The 18,292-nt window shown below is 33.3% G+C and overlaps 1 protein-coding gene across 3 annotated transcripts; it reads left to right on the top strand.

The window, feature by feature from the left end:
• The first annotated feature begins 583 nt into the window (after positions 1-583).
• On the top strand, positions 584-15,677 carry LOC106071137 (uncharacterized). Of its 3 annotated transcripts, none has more exons than XM_056032002.1 (15): positions 584-608; positions 3,229-3,437; positions 5,464-5,525; positions 6,683-6,718; positions 7,298-7,609; positions 7,738-7,865; positions 7,961-8,075; positions 9,065-9,105; positions 9,337-9,358; positions 9,481-11,064; positions 11,322-11,394; positions 11,524-11,548; positions 12,964-13,070; positions 13,610-13,628; positions 15,321-15,677. In XM_056032002.1, exons 2-15 carry the CDS (start codon positions 3,308-3,310, stop codon positions 15,400-15,402), a joined length of 2,736 nt encoding a protein of 911 aa, XP_055887977.1. In that variant the 5' UTR covers positions 584-608; positions 3,229-3,307; the 3' UTR covers positions 15,403-15,677. The 3 variants fall into 3 exon arrangements, with proteins under 3 accessions (XP_055887977.1, XP_055887975.1, XP_055887972.1); XM_056032000.1 differs by lacking the exon at positions 584-608 and adding an exon at positions 632-939; XM_056031997.1 differs by lacking the exon at positions 584-608 and adding an exon at positions 632-947.
• The last annotated feature ends 2,615 nt before the right edge of the window (positions 15,678-18,292 follow it).

The following is an 18,292-nucleotide window of genomic DNA, read 5'->3' as shown; positions in this document are numbered from 1 at the left end:
TATTTTGTCAGGGTGGCATTGTCTCAGATGATCCTCCAGCGTAATTAGTTTCATATTGTCATAAAAAAAGGCCCCTAGGCAACTGATTGTTTAAAAAGGAAGGAGTAAATCCCAATTTTAAATCAACAACACTGTACAGTCTACATTTCTTTTTGTTAAACATTAGTTACGTGTAGACAAAATTAAGCTATTTAAATAAGTATTGAAATTAAATACAACATTTTTTTTTGGTTTGATTAGCAGGATAAATATTCAAAGGATTAACTAAAGTACAATTTAATACATAGGCCTATATTAGTGTATGAATTAATTACATTAACAGGATGCAAAAAATTAAAGTCACTTAAATGAAATGTATTATCGTAGACCCAGATGGATATCTCATAGACCCCCAATTTATTTTTTCACTTTCGTAGACTCCTTGGATGTCTCCGTAGACCCTTGGGGCTTGGGGGTCTATATAAACCACTTTAGGAATCACTGATCTATATCAAAATGTAAATAATTTAGTTCAACTCAATATAGTTTTCTATTTTGGATTGAATGTTAGCGCGGTCAATAGATCTACTATAGATGTATATTAAAAATTAGAAATCTAGCGAACGACGGTAAGTGAAACAAAAAATTGTCTTAGCCTAGAGTAGATCAGTAGATCTAGATTCTGGCTAGATCTAGATCTAGATCTATCTAAATCTAGCTATAGACTATTATCTCTAATGACTCTACTCTAGAATACTAGTAGACTAATTTAACTATATTAGATCTAGATTAGATTTCTAGATCTAGACACATTCATTCAGTGTCATTCACATAGACATACTCATGAATACTCATGATACTGAACTGATAGTAATAGTAGTGATCTGATAGTGATACTCGGATGATACTTTAATACTTATATTACTGTCACATACTATAAATCTATATACATATGATATGGTAAACAGGTAGATTCTTATAAAACTGAACACCGACTAGTCTAGTCACTAATAGTGCGCACTTTCTGCACTCTATCTTGGATGGCGGTGTGCATGGCAGGGTTATAACAATATCAGAATATCTATATTATACTAGATCTAGTCTATATATTAATCATTATTAATAATAAATGAATAAATGATCTAGATTAAATTAGTATTAATATTATAGTACTATAGATCAAGATTTTTCTATTTCTAGATCAGTAGATTTATTATAATATATATTAATATTGTTTCGTATTTCTGAATCTTCTGGCTAGATGTATTAGTTGTCACACAAATAAAAACACAGCAAAGAACTTGACGACTAAACTTTCAGTTTCATATAACTTTAATGACTATTAACTCTAACAATTGGTCACTGTAACATGTAGCGTAGACTGTACAATATCTGTCAGTTTACAGTTAGCTATACTTCGTTGCAATTCATCTCTTCTCAACTTGCATCGAGCCGTATTCCACAGAACAGTCCAACGACACACTTCCCAGTGTCGCTCCAGGTCTCCCAAAGCTGAACCAAGTCGTACTCAAGTCTACCGAATCCGAGCCGCACACGTCTTACATCGACTGTATCGACTGTAACGGCTCAAGTCCACTGTAGTTTGCTGTATAGACTTTAACGACAGTAGTCCACTCCAGTTAACTCTACCCTAGTTAACTTGCATTGAGTCGTACACATTTCTCTTCCACTAGAGCCGCACACGTCTTACATTGTCTGTATCGACTGTAACGGCTCACTCACGACTGACTTTCACATTAACTTAAGTTCTAGTCTAATACACAATGGCAGCGAAACAACTGCGAAATACATTATTGCCTTAGATACTCACCCTAAAGGGGCACACAGACAAGCCTTAAAGAAACATTACATCATCAAAATAAAAAAAACTCCATAAATTTTATAATTTATCCATTAAATAATCCCTTGGGAGGTGGGCCCCACAGTTTGAGGAATGCTAATACAGAATGACCAGAATAGAAGGCCAGTTTACAAGGTCATCAGTGTCAGGGGTTATGTTGTAAGCCTTAGCTCATTATCCTGGGCCCCTAACAATCAATATACATATTCATGCTTAAAATATATAATTGACTACATGTTAACATGTCACTATAATATTTAATGAACTGAAATAATTTACAATGAATACAATTGATAGAGTAATCTATTATTGAATTTAAAAATGTCCAAATATTATACTACTATAGATATTATATTAATAGTCAAGTAAGCATTCTGCACCTTGTGGTCCCATAATACCAACACAATGCATCACTACGTATTTTGCCTCTCACAACTATCGCACAACACTAGCTCACTGCTGACACTAGTGTAGACTCAACCTACAATCCCATCACTAACTCCCTGTTGGGACGTAAGAAAGACAAATTGAAAGTTCTAGTCTAATACACAATGGCAGCGAAACAACTGCGAAATACATTATTGCCTTAGATACTCACCCTAAAGCTCGTGTGGAGTTTTTGATCTCCCATTGAGCGCCTCCCCAGGTGGCGGATAGGGGAATGCCCTCCAGATATGGTGGGTACCGGGGAAATAAAATACCCGGGGTGGACCAAAATCAAACCTGCTGCCTTGCAGGAAGTGGAGGGATCCACAAAGGCTAGGGCACCTTACCCGAAAATAAAGGCAGCTATCCAGAGAGCTGAAAGGGGCAGCCCCCCAGATGGTTATGCACAGGGCTAACCACTCTGTCATATAAAAAATACTGTTACGAAAGCTAATACACACAAGAAAACCCGGACAGATCTCAGCGGAAAACGACCTAGGCCTGGAAAAGGATCGTATACAGGCAAAAACCAAAAGGCAGGCGACCCAAAGGCAGACTCCGAATGCGATGGATAGATGACGTGGAAGCAGATCTGAAGCAGCTTGGGGTTAGGGCGTGGAGACAAAAGGCCCAGGAGAGATCTGAATGGAAGGATGTGTTAAAGCAGGCCAGAGCCCTCCATGGGCTGTAGCGCCACTGGGATGGGATGGACTCACCCTAAAGGGGCACACAGACAAGCCTTAAAGAAACATTACATCATCAAAATAAAAAAAAAACTCCATAAGCTAAAAAAGCAGCGCAACTAAAAGGTGCATTCAAAAATTGTGCACCTACCAAAGATTGGTGCTAGAATATTATAACCTACGCATTGACAATCAGGGCTAATCTTTAAATACTAGACTCTATTAAATAATAATTATTATGTTTGTTACTATTGTTACATCTACATTTTCATTCACTAGATTACTCTAGATTCAGACTAGATTGTCACTAGACTTAACTAGAGCTAGATCTAGATTCCAGGTCTATGTAAAAATAACAATGTTCAGCAAAAAAGGAAACAGAATGAAGACAAGAAGTAGCACATTAATTGCTATGGAGACAGCAGAGACAGAAGAATCAGATTCACGCACTGAGTCCCTGAATGAAACTGAGATTCACTTGCTAAATGGTAATTTTCTTTTTATTATGAACATTTTTAGATCTTTATTTGACTACCAGTTAAAATCTGTACAATGGGTCATTGGGATATATTATATTTAAAAAAGCTAAGCATTCCTCATCTGCAGCAGCCTGTAACTACAGTAATGACATTGTTATTTTTAGAGTTTTAGCCATAGTGATAAGATGAAATACTTTTATTAGGAAGTTTTAGGTATTGTTACGAATCTCTCTATCCAGGCTCTCTGCAAACTGCACCTTACACCACCAACTTAAAGAACTTGACAACTCAGGGCTCCAAAGTAACGTAACACTTTAATAGTTGAATAAATAGCAGCCAATACTGTACAATTGGCAACACGTACACTGTACAAATATCTCTCCAATAACACCGTACCGCCGTATCAACTCTTGCACTGGCCTCTCCGTCTCGTTCTGGGCTTGCACTGAGTTCAACAGTTCAGGACTGACTTCACACACTAGGCTCGTTGTGTCGGACTCGATCGCAGACCAAGATCAAGATGCCAGTCGTCTCAACTGTACTTGACAGTACTCCGCACTGAACTGTAGTAATGCTCCGTACAGAACCACACCGTTGAACTGTGCTGTAGTCGACCGTGTTCTAAGCCCTGTCGTGAACCTTCTGTCGTGATCCTCTTGACTGCGACACCTCCGCTCTTTATATAGGGTCCCTGCTGGCCTTCTAGAACTGGACGGAACATGGCTCGACGTTTCTAGCTTCGTCACATGACTACATCCCTCGTGACGCTCCTGAGCTCTGTTCATGATGGCGATCCTTCCCGAACCGTCATGTTGACACTTGTCTCGGCTGACCGTCGTAGCTCGTCACGGTTGACCGCTCGTCTAGCACTGGCCTGGGGCGATTTGCGTCGGCTGACTACACACACACACCACTACCCCCATCTGTGCCACCACTAGGTTTATAACAGTATAATCAATTTTAAGGAATGTACTGGATAAATGATGATGTTGGCAACATGATTAAAAAAAGACTTTGACCTTGTAACAAATTCCTGATTGTTGTAGAAAAACTCTCATGGTAGATGAATATTAAAAGATCTTCTTGTCTTGTAAAGTTCTTCCTGCTGTGATGTGAAGACAACATCAAGGAATGATGGCTTTAAATGGGATGGCATGAAAGTGAGAGTCAGAGATAGTTGGTGGTGAGATCACTTATATTGCCTTAAAATTGTTTAACTTCAGGACATGTGAAAGGGGTGAAATATTTAGTAGTCAACATGAGGCCATCATGGTGTACTTAATTTTGAAAAACATGATATGCTTGATAGACTTCATAAAATTTATTAAAGACATGGAATAATGATTATTGTATTTATTAGATGTGTTTCAAGTTATCATTTTATGAAAGTCTCAGACTTGGCCAATTCCATTTTCAGGGTTTCTATCCAGGGCTTTTAAAATAGAGGACATGAGCCTCTCAAGCCATTACTCTAAAAGACAGTGACATTGATGATGATCGATGTAAAAATAAAAAAAAACAACAACAAATATTTAAATTTATCACATATTTTGCCTGATTCAATAGGAACATCTAAAAGATAGAGTTTAGCATAAAGTCATTTTAAATTTCTGGAGGTCAATTCTTGAAAAATTAAAATGTTTGGGAAACAGATTTGTTGAAAATTAAAGAATTTATCATATCAATTCAAGAAATAACAAATAATGACAATGCTCAAAAGGCATATATACATATAATATGTATTTCAACTCCTACTTTTTATGAAATCTTGCTATTTTTACTTTTCTATTTATTTTTGCCATTAAAAAATATACTAAAGTGTCCTTAGTGAATAAATATACAGTGTATCTATTTTTTTAAATCTTTCTGTTATTTGCTTAAAAACAAAATTTTTAAATTTTGCATTGATATATGAGTATTACATGATAGATTATATTAAAAAACATTAGACATAAAACAAATGAAAAAAAATTGCATATTTTCATTTGTCATTTTATCTTAGCATTTAACTAGCATGATAACACTTTTCTTTTAGAAGCTGGATTTTCAGTTGAAGTTCTAAATCAAATATCTCATGAAGAGAAATTAGAAATTCTGGTAAGTTTTAACGCTTTTTCTTTCCCCAATAACAAGAAAATTCAAGTTATACTCTGTTTAAAATAAAATCAATGATTAAATGCTCTTCAATTTAAGATGAATATTTGTCTTTGTTCAGACACTCCGATGGCATAGTGAACTTCTAAGTATTGATATTGATCATTATTTAGTAATGAAAGTAATTGTCATTATGAAAAGATTTTGTAAACTAAAATTCAGTTCATAGTTACCTAACAGACCATAAATTGCCTAAGGTGCTAATTATAAATAGGGTTTAAAAGCAATCTAGTATAGTATTTTGGAGTAGTGGTTTTAACTTATTTGAATTTTTATCTAAATATAGACTTGCAGAACAGAAACTTTATAATTTATACCATTGCATGCATAATAGAAAGAAGATGAGAATACATTAGTCCATTAGTTGACTATAATTTATTTCACTTTAGGGGATATCACGACTTTCATCCTTGACCGATAGGACTAGAGTTTGTGTTAGGGTTAGAGATATTCGCTGGCTTTGAATAACTTCAGATTCTTTATCTAAAAATAATACTCCAAATTACATGTGTTAGATAAATTAATTAATATAGAGACATTACATCATGAGGTAGGGCATAATTCCTACCCACAAACTCAAAAGATGATTAATTTAAAGATTTGTTTTGGTTTAAATTCATTACATGGAACTAATGTTAGTTCAAGTTACTACTTGTTGTTACTACACAGTATTTTGATGGTAGCTGACTTAAAGAAAAAAAGAAAAAAAAAGTTGGCTTCATTTGCATAGGCATTATTTATTGTTATGGGTGTAATTATTTATTATTTATTTCCTATAGTCAGGGGATAAATCGAGTGATTTGGTATATGTGTTCAAACAGGTCATTGCTTCTACTGCTTATAACAGTGGATGTCCTGGCACATTGCTCTTAACAGGACTTCCTCAATGGGGATTTTTTCTTGCCACCTTATATTCACAGTCCACCTTCAATATCTGAGGTGGAAGATATTTATTGCATAAAATATTTTATAAACCAGCGGGTCTAGCAAGATAATCTTTAGTAGTATGCTGTACCTAACAACACTTAAAAACAAAGTTTATCAGTAGACCCCCTGTAAATGTCAACTTCTACTTTTTAAAAATCTTTTTTTTTTTACAGCGTGCTATATCAGAGAGCCGTCACCATCCTACTCAGGTATTTCTTTGACATATTAAAGCCTGATTAGTTTATAAATATTTTTTTTTCTCATTAATTGTCATAAATATTTCATTTGTAATTTAACTAGTAAACAGATTAAGACTCTTATGATAATACTATTTATAGTTTATTTATAACTATCAGAAATACAATGGGTTGCCTGTGTTTATTCTAAAAGTTAAAAGCAAAGCCAATACAACTGAACTATACATTTTTTTTAACTTAGAACCCCCCCAGTGTGGTAGGAAGTGTCTAAGTCTATCCTATAACCTCTGCGAAGTTATAAGGAATACTCAAACAAAAACAAAGCTAGTACAACTAAAGTATTACTTTTTTTTAAATTTAGGATTCCCCATTTTGTCATGAAGATTTTAAAAAATTCTTTGGGCTCTGCAAAGTTTCTTCAAGATAGATCAATAAGTGTTGATTTCTATATGGAGCATACAGTACATACAAAAAACCTTAAATTGTTTTTTAGATTTCAGTTACCATGTTTACTTTTCTATCCCTAATTGATTCACTAAGGCTTTAAAGAAACTGCCATGTAGTTAACTTTTTTTTGTTCAATGTTTATAGTCTGGCACTCAAGAGGAATCACATATGCCTGAGAACTCACTAGTGAATGAAAATAACTGTCATAAAAGAGATCAAATAGTAATCAAGTCAAATGTTGTGGAAAATACTGAAGCTGAAAACATCACAGTTGGCGAATCAGACTCTAATAGTGACTATTATAAAAAAGGAAGTAAGCCATTCACAGAAACTAGTGATCCAATGGAGGGGAATTCAAGATCATCCTTTAAAAACAGTTGGACTAACAAATTAAAAATGAAGCTTCTGGGTAGGATTAAAGACTGTACAAACCCTTTAACTAACGCAAAGAAACAGGTATGGGTATATATGTTAATAAAAGCATAATAATAATGACATTTTTTAAAACAGATATTTCTTTTATTTGGAGGAGTACAATATAAATGTCAATGAGATGTCATTTGTATTTATTGTTTTTTATTCAGGCAGAACAAAATAATGATGGAAAAGTCAGTAGGTGTCACAGTCCAAGTTTAAAAAAAAATGTAGATCAAGACTCATCCATGACTGTTGAAGGTGATGATGAAGACACCACTCAAACATACATATCTCGGTATATGGTTACAATGTAGTTTTGAATTTTATTAATATTGATATTCTTTTGAGACTATACTCTGTCTAAAACAAGAATCGCTATTTGTTTGACAGCACACCAGAGCAGAATCATGCTCAGACAAACATCTTAGGCAGCAACAATTGTTCTACTTCGGTTGAAAGTACCAATGATGCTCGTTGTGAAGGGCCTATATCACCATTGTTCAAGGTGAAGAAATTTGGATATTAAATATAGTGAAATATTTTATTTGAATGTTTAGCTGTATAATGTCCCTAAAATCTTGTTGCATATTTAGAATGATCTATGAGAAAAAAAAAGTACTGAGAATTACAAAAAAAAAAAAAAAAAGGTACAGTCTTGAAGCTGTTTCCTTTAAAAATAAATTACTTCCTAAAGTGTATTTGTCAATAGTGTTTTATCAGATTTTTTCTTTTTTTTTCTGCCAGAATTTTTTTAGATGGGAGACAAAAATCAATATTTCTACATTATAATATATCTGAATTAACTATGTTTTAAAAGTATCAGATCTTGGTAGACTATAAGTGTGAGAAAATTTTTTTAAAGGAAAATATGTCTGTTAATCTAGTAAAAGTTAATTTATTTTTCTTTGTTCTACTATTGTTAGATTTTTATACCTTTTTCTTTTAATTGGAACAAATTGCTAAGTTTGAGAAAAAGGCAACACTCACAGCTCATCAATTTACTGATTATCATACTATAAACTACTTAAAACACTATATTATTAGCCATCATGTTATAAGCTCAGACAATGATCAGTAAATGATGTATAAGTCATGTATATGTCTTGGAAGGTTTATGAATGATAAGTAATTGCAGTTGAAAATAAGTTAATTGAATGTTTCTTTAGTTGTGCTTAAAACAATAATATTTTAGCATTATTTTAATTTAATTTTTTTAAATTTATTTTTTATTTTACCACTATATTTAAAAAACATATGAAACAGGATGTTTCTGTTGTAGATGCTAAGGCTTTCAAATAGTAATGCATTTAAGTCATTTCCAGGTGACACAAATAGTTGTTATTAACATGCCAGTGAGATCATTTTTTGTGCAGCAACTTGAACACTGTTTGCAATTGTAAAAATAGATCTTGTAGGAGTTTTGCAATAAAATGAAATTAATGTTTATTTGTTATTTGGAAACACTTGTACATAAGTAATGTTTTCTTTATGCAGGCTAAGTTACTTAACAATTTGCAAACAAAAACAGTTGTTCTGTAAGTATGTGAATGAATGTTGACAAATAATTTGTTGTTGTTATTAGTTCTTTTTATTAAGTTGCAATTTTATCATGACGAATATGCAAATGCTAATTCTAGTTTTTTTTATTTCTTATTTCTACTAGTAAATATTAATAAAAAGTTTTTCATTTAATTATTTAAGTTTTGATGCATTCAAAATCATCCAGTTATTTACTTGGGCCATACTTTTTTTTTTTTTTTTTACAGCCTTCCTACTGCATCAAAGTCTGTAAGTAAGAACTACACTAGAATTCATATTGTATTTTAATTAGAATTTTTTTTTGTTGTAATTAGTCATTTGTTCTTTAAAAGTGTTAGAAAAAATCATAAATATGTCACTTTTATTTTCAGCTATCCTTATGGTCTTTCCTTCGGCAGTCCAAAACTCAGATAAATCCAGATCAATACACTGAAATAGTCAAACTTGTTTATGATATCTACTTTCGACGATTACAAAGAGAACAGAAAGCAATGAAACAACCTGCCAACAAATGGGGAAGACCTGTTGTGCCTGGGCCACATATTGAGGGCTGCTTGCTAGCACAACCTAAAAAATATAAAAACAAAGTTTTGAGATTAATTCATAACAATAGAGATGACGATGAAAATAATTTACCTGATTTGAAAAGAGAAGGTGAAAACCAAAGTGATAAAACCCAAAAGAAGCATAATTCTGTTAGCAGAAAAGACAGTAAAACTATCTCCAAAGACATGGTTGAATATGTGGAACACGATGAGTTTGAACTAATTGAAGAAGAGGAAAGTGAGAATGAATTTGAAATTTATAGAGAAGAGGATTTTACAGGTAATAGCAAAAAATTACGTACAAATCATTCTAGTGTAATTGATGGAGGGTCAAACAATTTGAAAGTCATAAAACGCAAGATTGAAAGTTCAGGAACAGGTGGAAAAAGAAAAACTCACAGAAAGCTTTTAAGTGAAAAAGATATTCACATGGTTGATCAGGATTCCCCAGAGTTAGACTCTATTAATAAAACTGTCGTGGTGGCCACTCCTAGCAAAAGAATTGTCAATAGGAAAAAACTTAATTCCCAAAGGAACTTAGAATCAGTGTTTGTTTGGTCATGTGATGACTCATCTGAATCAGAGACAGACAACATTGATGCACCATATGCTGAATCTGCCTCAAGACATCATTCTAAAACTAAAGCAAATGATATTTTGGTAATCAAAAGCGCAAGCAGCCCCACTTTTGATATTTTAGAAAATGCAGATACCTTACCTCCAGATTTTGTTGAGAACACAATAACTAGCTCATGTCCCCAAACAAAAAGCCCATCGTCTCATAGAGAGACTTGTGCTGACTCTGAAAACGTCAGACTATCACAAGAATCAGCATCATGCCTCAGCAACAGCCAGAGCTCTAATTCTTTGTTAGATGCCAATGGAGACCTCTACAGTACACAAATAACATGTCACAGAAGGAAATTAAAAAAACTCGATTCAACTGTACCACAGCCAATCCCACAGCAGAATAGTGTCTCTTTGTCTAGTGATTTGGTTGTTGACACTGCTAGTGCTGCAGTTAACAAGAAATATCAAGAAGGAAAGGCACTCAATGTAAACCTGACAGGTGAAAATGTTATGGAAAACACTTCCACGACACCCAACAGTACAAATAGAAATGTAGATCAACCCCAGCACTCATTGGACAGTTGTAAAGATATGAAGCGCAACTATGAAGCTGTCAAATCAGATGAAGAAGAAACAGACTTGAAAACTTCAAAGCCTAAAAGAACTAAAAGATCTAAAGATTTGAGTAAAAAATCCAAAAAGAAATCCACAACTACTCCAAGAAAACTAATAAAAAATCCAAAGAAAGAATCTGAAGACAGTGATGAGGATGTCATTTGTTCAGAAATAAGTCTGGCTGGTCCAAGTACAATTCAACCTGAATCTGTAGTAGAGAAAAAAGTAAGCCATTATCATTTATTTAGATATCTGACTTGTTTTTACATATGATTTTTTTCTACATAAGATCATATCCTACATTGATCAAAAGATTTTACAATCAATTTCAAACTTTAAAATTGTTAAAAAGTTTTTTTTTTATTATTAATTAGTTTTATTATTTTTTTTTTTCTAAATATTTGTATTCTATGTCCATAATTGGATTTTAAAAAGTTTACATGCATTTCTTAGATATTCAAATTGTTATTTTTTTTTTAAAGTATGCTTGCCCTATCTGTGGGGAACATTTTAACGAGGAGAAAATAGAGGAGCATGCATCAAATTGTGGTGATGGTACTTAATTGTTTCTATTCTAGATTAAAAATAAACAGAAGTAGTTAATTTTTGATAATTAGTTAAATAGCTTATTATTAAAACAAAACAAAATGAATGGACTTAGTCATTCATTTCTCTTCCCTACAGAACAAGGTGACCAAGCTATGATAAGGTAATGTAAAGTAAGAGCTGACTAGTGCTACCAAAAGAACAATGAAACGTGAACATATTTTGAAAAGAAAAAATGTGTTTAAAAAAAGTTGAAACTGATGTTATTTCAACATAAAGCCATTGTTTTTTTTTTTTTTAATTATTATTTTTTATTTATACCAAACTCAATGCAAATCTTCTATGTGGCAGCTAATACCAATACTTAAATATGCAATATATATATATAAATTAAAATAATAATAATAATAATCTTTATTGTTCGTATGGAAATTTGTCTTACAATATGTGCATTACACCAAACAAAAAACATTATAACTATAAGAAACCAAAATGTACATTCACACCAGACTCACTCATAATTTACATGTGACAAAGTTTATATCAGATTGTTCCTATTTAATGATTTGATTGCCAGGGGAACAAAAGAGTGTTTGTGTCTGTTTGTCTTTGCTATCAGTGTTTTGTATCTCTTTTGTGATGGTAAAATCACAATATTGTTAGCTTTTTTTTATAGATGTTTGTCTCAAACAACTGCCCAAATGGGGGTTGTTTTTTGCTCTACCCAATTGGAACAAAAATATAGTTTTGCAGTTAAGATCCTTATCTTGTCTTGTAAACTATTTAATGCTTAGTACAGGATACTCCTACATGTGAAAAAATATGAGTTTTGTATAACTGTCATTTAAGACTGGGATCTTCCAAACCTTGCTCTCCTTGCAAGACTTAATCAGTTTAAGTTGATCTTGTTTTTTTTTTTTATATGTAGGTGAATCTTTTCATCTTCAACCATCATCATTTAGAGGGTGTTTAAATGTTTCTATTTTTTCAATTTGATCTAACAGGACCTTACCTTACTTAGTTACAAATGTATAAAATTTGACTAGAAACATGCTAAATAGCCCATCCAGAATTGTATAATAGCTTGTTCAGGCCTGGATAGTTTCCACAATGGGAGATCTATTCATGGCATCTTATGTGCTCTCAGACTCCACCAACATTTAGGACTACTCCTAGCAATGAAACCATTCTTTCTCCTCCAGCTCTTGGGCACAATGAAAGCTGTAGGCAGCTCAAATAATTCATGAACTGCACAAACAGAATGGGATTTGTATAAAATCAACTTAAAAATTTACTGTAATCATATAATGTCTAGCTAAGTAGCAACAATTGAAATCTAAAATTGACATTGACAATTATTTCATTCAATAAAAAAAAAACAAACAACAAATGTAGTTTATTTAAAAACTCAAAAGATGCTTTGAAAATTACAATATTTGACAGTTTTGGCAAATTTATAATTTTTTTTGCCTTTTGTATTTTGTGTCCCGTTAATCACAAATAGAAACTTATGTACAGTTACTTTAAAACAGACACAAAAAATATTCTTAACTCACAAATTTTGTTATCTTATAACAGCTGTTCCTTTTGTCATGTTGAGATGACCTCTGATGTTATTAGACAGCATGAGGTAAAATGTTCATTGAAAAGAAAAACTCGAATCATGCCTTCAAGAACTTCAAGAGGTATACACTACTGTCTTTAGATTACGCTTTGATTCACTAGAGGTGTCTGGCTACTAGGCCTTTGCTCTACTAAATAAGCTGTGCTCTAGTATTCTTACATACATTTCATTGACTTCATGACAGGAAAAAATCAGTTTGACAGAATTAACTGAATTTATATATTAATATATATTAATATTTATTATTATTAAAATATATAAGGCATTTTCTTCAGTTCCAAAATGTAAAGACAAGTGCAGTATTGCATGTGGACTCAGTTTCAGCCTACATATTTTGCTACATTTGATCCATTCAAAGCTGTTTTCCAGCAGTTTTTAGTTTTCTTTGTCTGTGCCTATATTCAACAAAGGATTTTCTCTGTGTTTCTCAACCTTTTTTTAGAGCTCTCCAGCTGCTTTCTTCTATGTCAGTGAGGGAAAAATAGCACATAAGTTGATAATTAAAATACTTTTAATTTGTTAGAGGACGGCATAAGGATAGATATCATGCCTAAACTTTTATGCTAGACCTAACATTTTTTTCTTTAAATTTCTCAACAGATAATAGATTGAAACCAAGGTAAGAGGCTACAAATAAGTTGTTTTTGATTTTATATTGTTAAGTAAACATAAAAATTATCATTTACTAAGCATTAAGAATAAAGTATTCAGGCTAAAACTTGAGTAATGTCTCAAGTGTCAAGGATTATATTGTAGGCCTTGAGATATGCTGTATAGTAACACTAGCCTCAGTTATAATGCTTGAGCTAGTACTTTTGCTCCTAAGGATTTTCAAATGTATGAGATTATCTTGTTAAAGTACATAGGGACTTTCTATGCTATGACATAATGAAATCTTTCGAAATCAAAAGAAACCACCAAATAAATAATAATTGCAATGGCAAAATAAAGGATGAGTACAGCGTTTTACATGGCCACGCAAATCCAGTTGCGACCTGCATATTGTACCACATTTGATTTGGTCTATTTAAGTTTTCTTTATGTCTTCTGCATTATGTCTTCTACTAGGGCTTTTCTTTGGACTTCAAATGTGTGTTAGCGACCTTCATGAAAGTTCTCCACCTGTCTCTTTCAGAGACCATCTGCTGCCAACTACTCTCCTCTGAGCCAGTGAGGATAAAATAGTGCCCTAGTTGATCTGTATAGTGCTTATGGGAGGGGGGACTCTGACACTGTTCAATTTTAAGCTTACCAAAAAAGATCGTCTTTGGCACGTATTTATCCTCCATGCTGATAAGTGCAGCTGTGGAATGTAAGTGGTGCTTCTATACTGTCCAGACCGGCTTCCAGCAAAACATGTTTTTTTGTAAGGTAATCTTGCCAGGATATACCCATCATGGTGCGAAAGCATCTTTGATGAGAGCATTCAAGGAGCCCTTGATGCTTTCTATAGAGCACCCTGGTCGCAAGAGCAACACAAATGTTGTGAAAACCATAAAATAAATAAAGGTCCAGTAAAGTTACAACAAAATAATTTAAAAGGAAAATCTCTAATGAGTTTAGAATAATTAATACTTTGTGTATTACTTTACATGTAACAGTATATAAAGTGATATAAAAGGTTCATCCTTATTTTTACTTGTCAGATTTGAATTAGAAAAAGATTAAAAAAAAACAATGATGTTAGCTATTGATAATGTTAGACTTATCCCAACTGATTCTGTCTTACAGACATTCCTTCAGAACAGAAGATATTGATGTCTATTAACCCTTAAAACGCGTGTGGTAGTTTAGCCTCTAAACATTAGAATTGTGTATGCACTCATTGTAAAACAGTTCAGCACTTTAAGGGTTAAATTAAAGTAAATAAATCAATTATATAGATTGCTTTTTATTTTAAAGAGTAATAATATACATATTAAATGTTGTACTCTTACTATGGCAAGAAAGTTTTTGAATTGATTAAACGTGCTATATTTTCCTCTTATTGTATTCTTAGCATGTGGCCTGCACTGATTATATTTGTTGCTAAAGTAAAAGAAAATAATGTGCCTTTTTAAATTGTAAACTAACTAGAAATTCATCTTTTTAGGTTTTTATTATGTTCTAAAATTGTAGTATTTATTTTCTAAACGAAAACAAGAAATAAATTCTAAAGGTGTCCACTTCATAGTAAAGTTTTGTTTTGTGTAACGCTACAAGGATTATATAATAGGGCATGAAATATGCTGTATCTTTGTCCTGAATTCCACATTGTTTTTAAAGGCGCTTGTTTTTTTATTTTCTGTAAACACAAATTTTCTTTTTTCAGAGAATCAACAGAGCCATTACTAGTGTCTGATGGTGAGGACTATTGTGAACTGATTATAGAGGCAGAAACACCAAGAAAGTAATCCATTCCATTGGCAATACCTTGCATCATTTCTTTTTTGTTTTGTTCTTATTTTACAGAGATACTTTGTAGCTTCAAAGTGAATTAAATTAAGTGATAAACATTGTTGATAGTCCTACAATAGTCACTTTATTTTGGAACTCTTTAAAAACAAAATATCAAATACACACATATTTGTTAGAAAAGTGCTTTCAACATTCTAAATGTACCTAATGATTGTCTTTCAGTGTTCTAAAAATTAAGACATAAATAAAATGTTTTCTTTTGTTTACAAAAGTTTGTTTTGTGAGATTTTTGTAGACTCGATTTTGGTTGTTTTTTGTTTTTTTATTCATTGTTCACAGTAATCAAAGGTAGTTTTTGTTACTCCTTTCTCCTTCAACAATTTAGTGTGTGTTTCTATAAAGTACTAGGTCCTATGCACTGGCATGTGTAAGCGTAGTGTGTTAGTTTGTGTGTGTTTCTATAAAGTACTAGGTCCTATGCACTGGCATGTGTGAGCATAGTGTGTTTGTGTGTGTTTCTAGAAAGTACTAGGTCCTATGCACTGGCATGTGTAAGACTAAGACTGCTTTATTGATCCTTACGGAAATTTGTTGTGATTACAAGGACTCGTTTCTCATATAAAGACAACACAACAGAAAAATACACATAAATACAACAGACAACATAAAGAGTTCATTCAGCGACTACACACAGGTATCTTGGTGCATTTTATGTTCCCTGATCAATGAGTGGCGGTGATAGAGTCTGACAGAGTGAGGTACGAACGAGTTTTTGTACCGCTCCGTTCTTGTTTTGATTGACAGCAGTCGCCCACTTCGCGACGACCTGGCGTAGTTCTGATGGAGCGGGTGGCCGTTGTCTTCCAAGATTTTTTCGATTTTTCTTAGGCACGTTTGTTCAAAAAGTTCCTTTAAATGTGGTAATGTTGTGAGTGTAATTTTTGATGCTTTTTTAATGATGTTTTCTAGACGTTGCAACAGTTTAGATGAGGCGTTGCCTTGCCAACAACTTATTCCGTATGTTAGCAGATTTTGTACAGTCGCGCCGTAAAATGTCTCAAGGATCTTCTTATTTAATTTAAAACTGTTGAGTTTGTATAGAAAAAAGAGTCGCTGGGCTGTTTTCTTTGTTAGAGTTCCAAGGTGGTCTTCCCATGAAAGCTTGTTGTTGATGATAATGCCTAGATATTTATATGCCTTTACTTGTTCTATAGATGTAGTGTTTATTTGCAGTTCACGTATAGTTTGTTTTTTCTTTCTAAAATCTATTATAAGTTCTTTAGTTTTTGTTACATTCAGTTCTAGAAAGTTGTCGGTGCACCAGTTTGTAAACTCTTCTATCGAGCTTCGATACTGAGTTTCGTCTCCTGAAATAAGACCGACTATGGCAGTATCATCAGCGAATTTAATGAGTTTAACTGAGTCATAGATGCTTCTTATGTCATTAGTGTAAAGAGTGTATAGCACAGGAGAAAGTACACAACCTTGTGGAGCACCCGTACATAGTACTCGAGTTGACGATTTGGTGTTGTTGACTTTAACATACTGGGGCCGTTGGGTTAAAAAGTTTAGCATAGTGTGTTAGTTTGTGTGTGTTTCTATAAAGTACTAGGTCCTATGCACTGGCATGTGTAAGCGTAGTGTGTTAGTTTGTGTGTGTTTCTATAAAGTACTAGGTCCTATGCACTGGCATGTGTGAGCATAGTGTGTTAGTTTGTGTGTGTTTCTATAAAGTACTAGGTCCTATGCACTGGCATGTGTGAGCATAGTGTGTTAGTTTGTGTGTGTTTCTATAAAGTACTAGGTCCTATGCACTTGCATGTGTGAGCATAGTGTGTTTGTGTGTGTTTCTATAAAGTACTAGGTCCTATGCACTGGCATGTGTGAGCATAGTGTGTTTGTGTGTGTTTCTATATAGTACTAGGTCCTATGCTCTGGCATGTGAGCATAGTGTGTTAGTTTGTGTGTGTTTCTATAAACTGCACTGGCATGTGTGAGCATAGTGTGTTAGCTTGTGTGTGTTTCTATAAAGTACTAGGTCCTATACACTGGCATGTGTGAACATAGTGTGTTAGTTTGTGTGTGTTTCTATAAAGTACTAGGTCCTATGCACTGGCATGTGTGAGCATAGTGTGTTAGCTTGGGTGTGTTTCTATAAAGTACTAGGTTCTATGCACTGGCATGGGTGAGATAGTGTGTTAGCTACTGCAATCTGTACAGCCCATTGATAAGTACTAAACAGTATTTCTCTGTAGAAGCTGCTGGATAACATGACTGTACTGTTCAAATGAGTCTCCATGTCCTGTCTGCGGCCTCATTGTTTTGACTGAGAGATCCAGTAATATTACAGAAATGGGAATCAAATTGGAGCATGTCTTTCTACCCAGAAAAATGTCAGTTGTTAAGAGTAACAAAAAAACTAAAACAAATTAATTCCACTTATCTTATAAATGCATGACGCGTAGGACGTAATCATCTTCTTTTTTGAAGTAATGTCTGTATTATATAAGATAAGAAGCAAAGTCGAGGTGATTCTGGGATGCTGATTGCAATATTATAGTTGCCACAAATTTAAGATAAGATAATTTTATTGATCCAATCAAATGGAAATTCAGTTTGACTACAATTGACAATATCAGCGTAACTACTGTACAATAAAAGAATAGATGAAAAATTCGAATAACATTCACACACGAAACACATACACAACCAGCGCTTTATGAATTTGACTTCTATATACTTCTCGATGACGACAGCTGATCTTGTAACACTCTGACCGAAATTGGGATAGGGGAATTTTAAAATCTTTCTGTTTTAGTCCTAATAGAAAGGAGACGACCAGTGGTTTAATGGGTGCAGGTTGTCATTAAGAATCTTTCATGAAAA

The sequence above is a fragment of the Biomphalaria glabrata genome, chromosome 1 (genome assembly GCF_947242115.1).
Source record: "Biomphalaria glabrata chromosome 1, xgBioGlab47.1, whole genome shotgun sequence".
Taxonomy (NCBI): Eukaryota; Metazoa; Mollusca; class Gastropoda; family Planorbidae; genus Biomphalaria; species Biomphalaria glabrata.
This window is presented reverse-complemented; position numbering and strand designations above follow the sequence as displayed.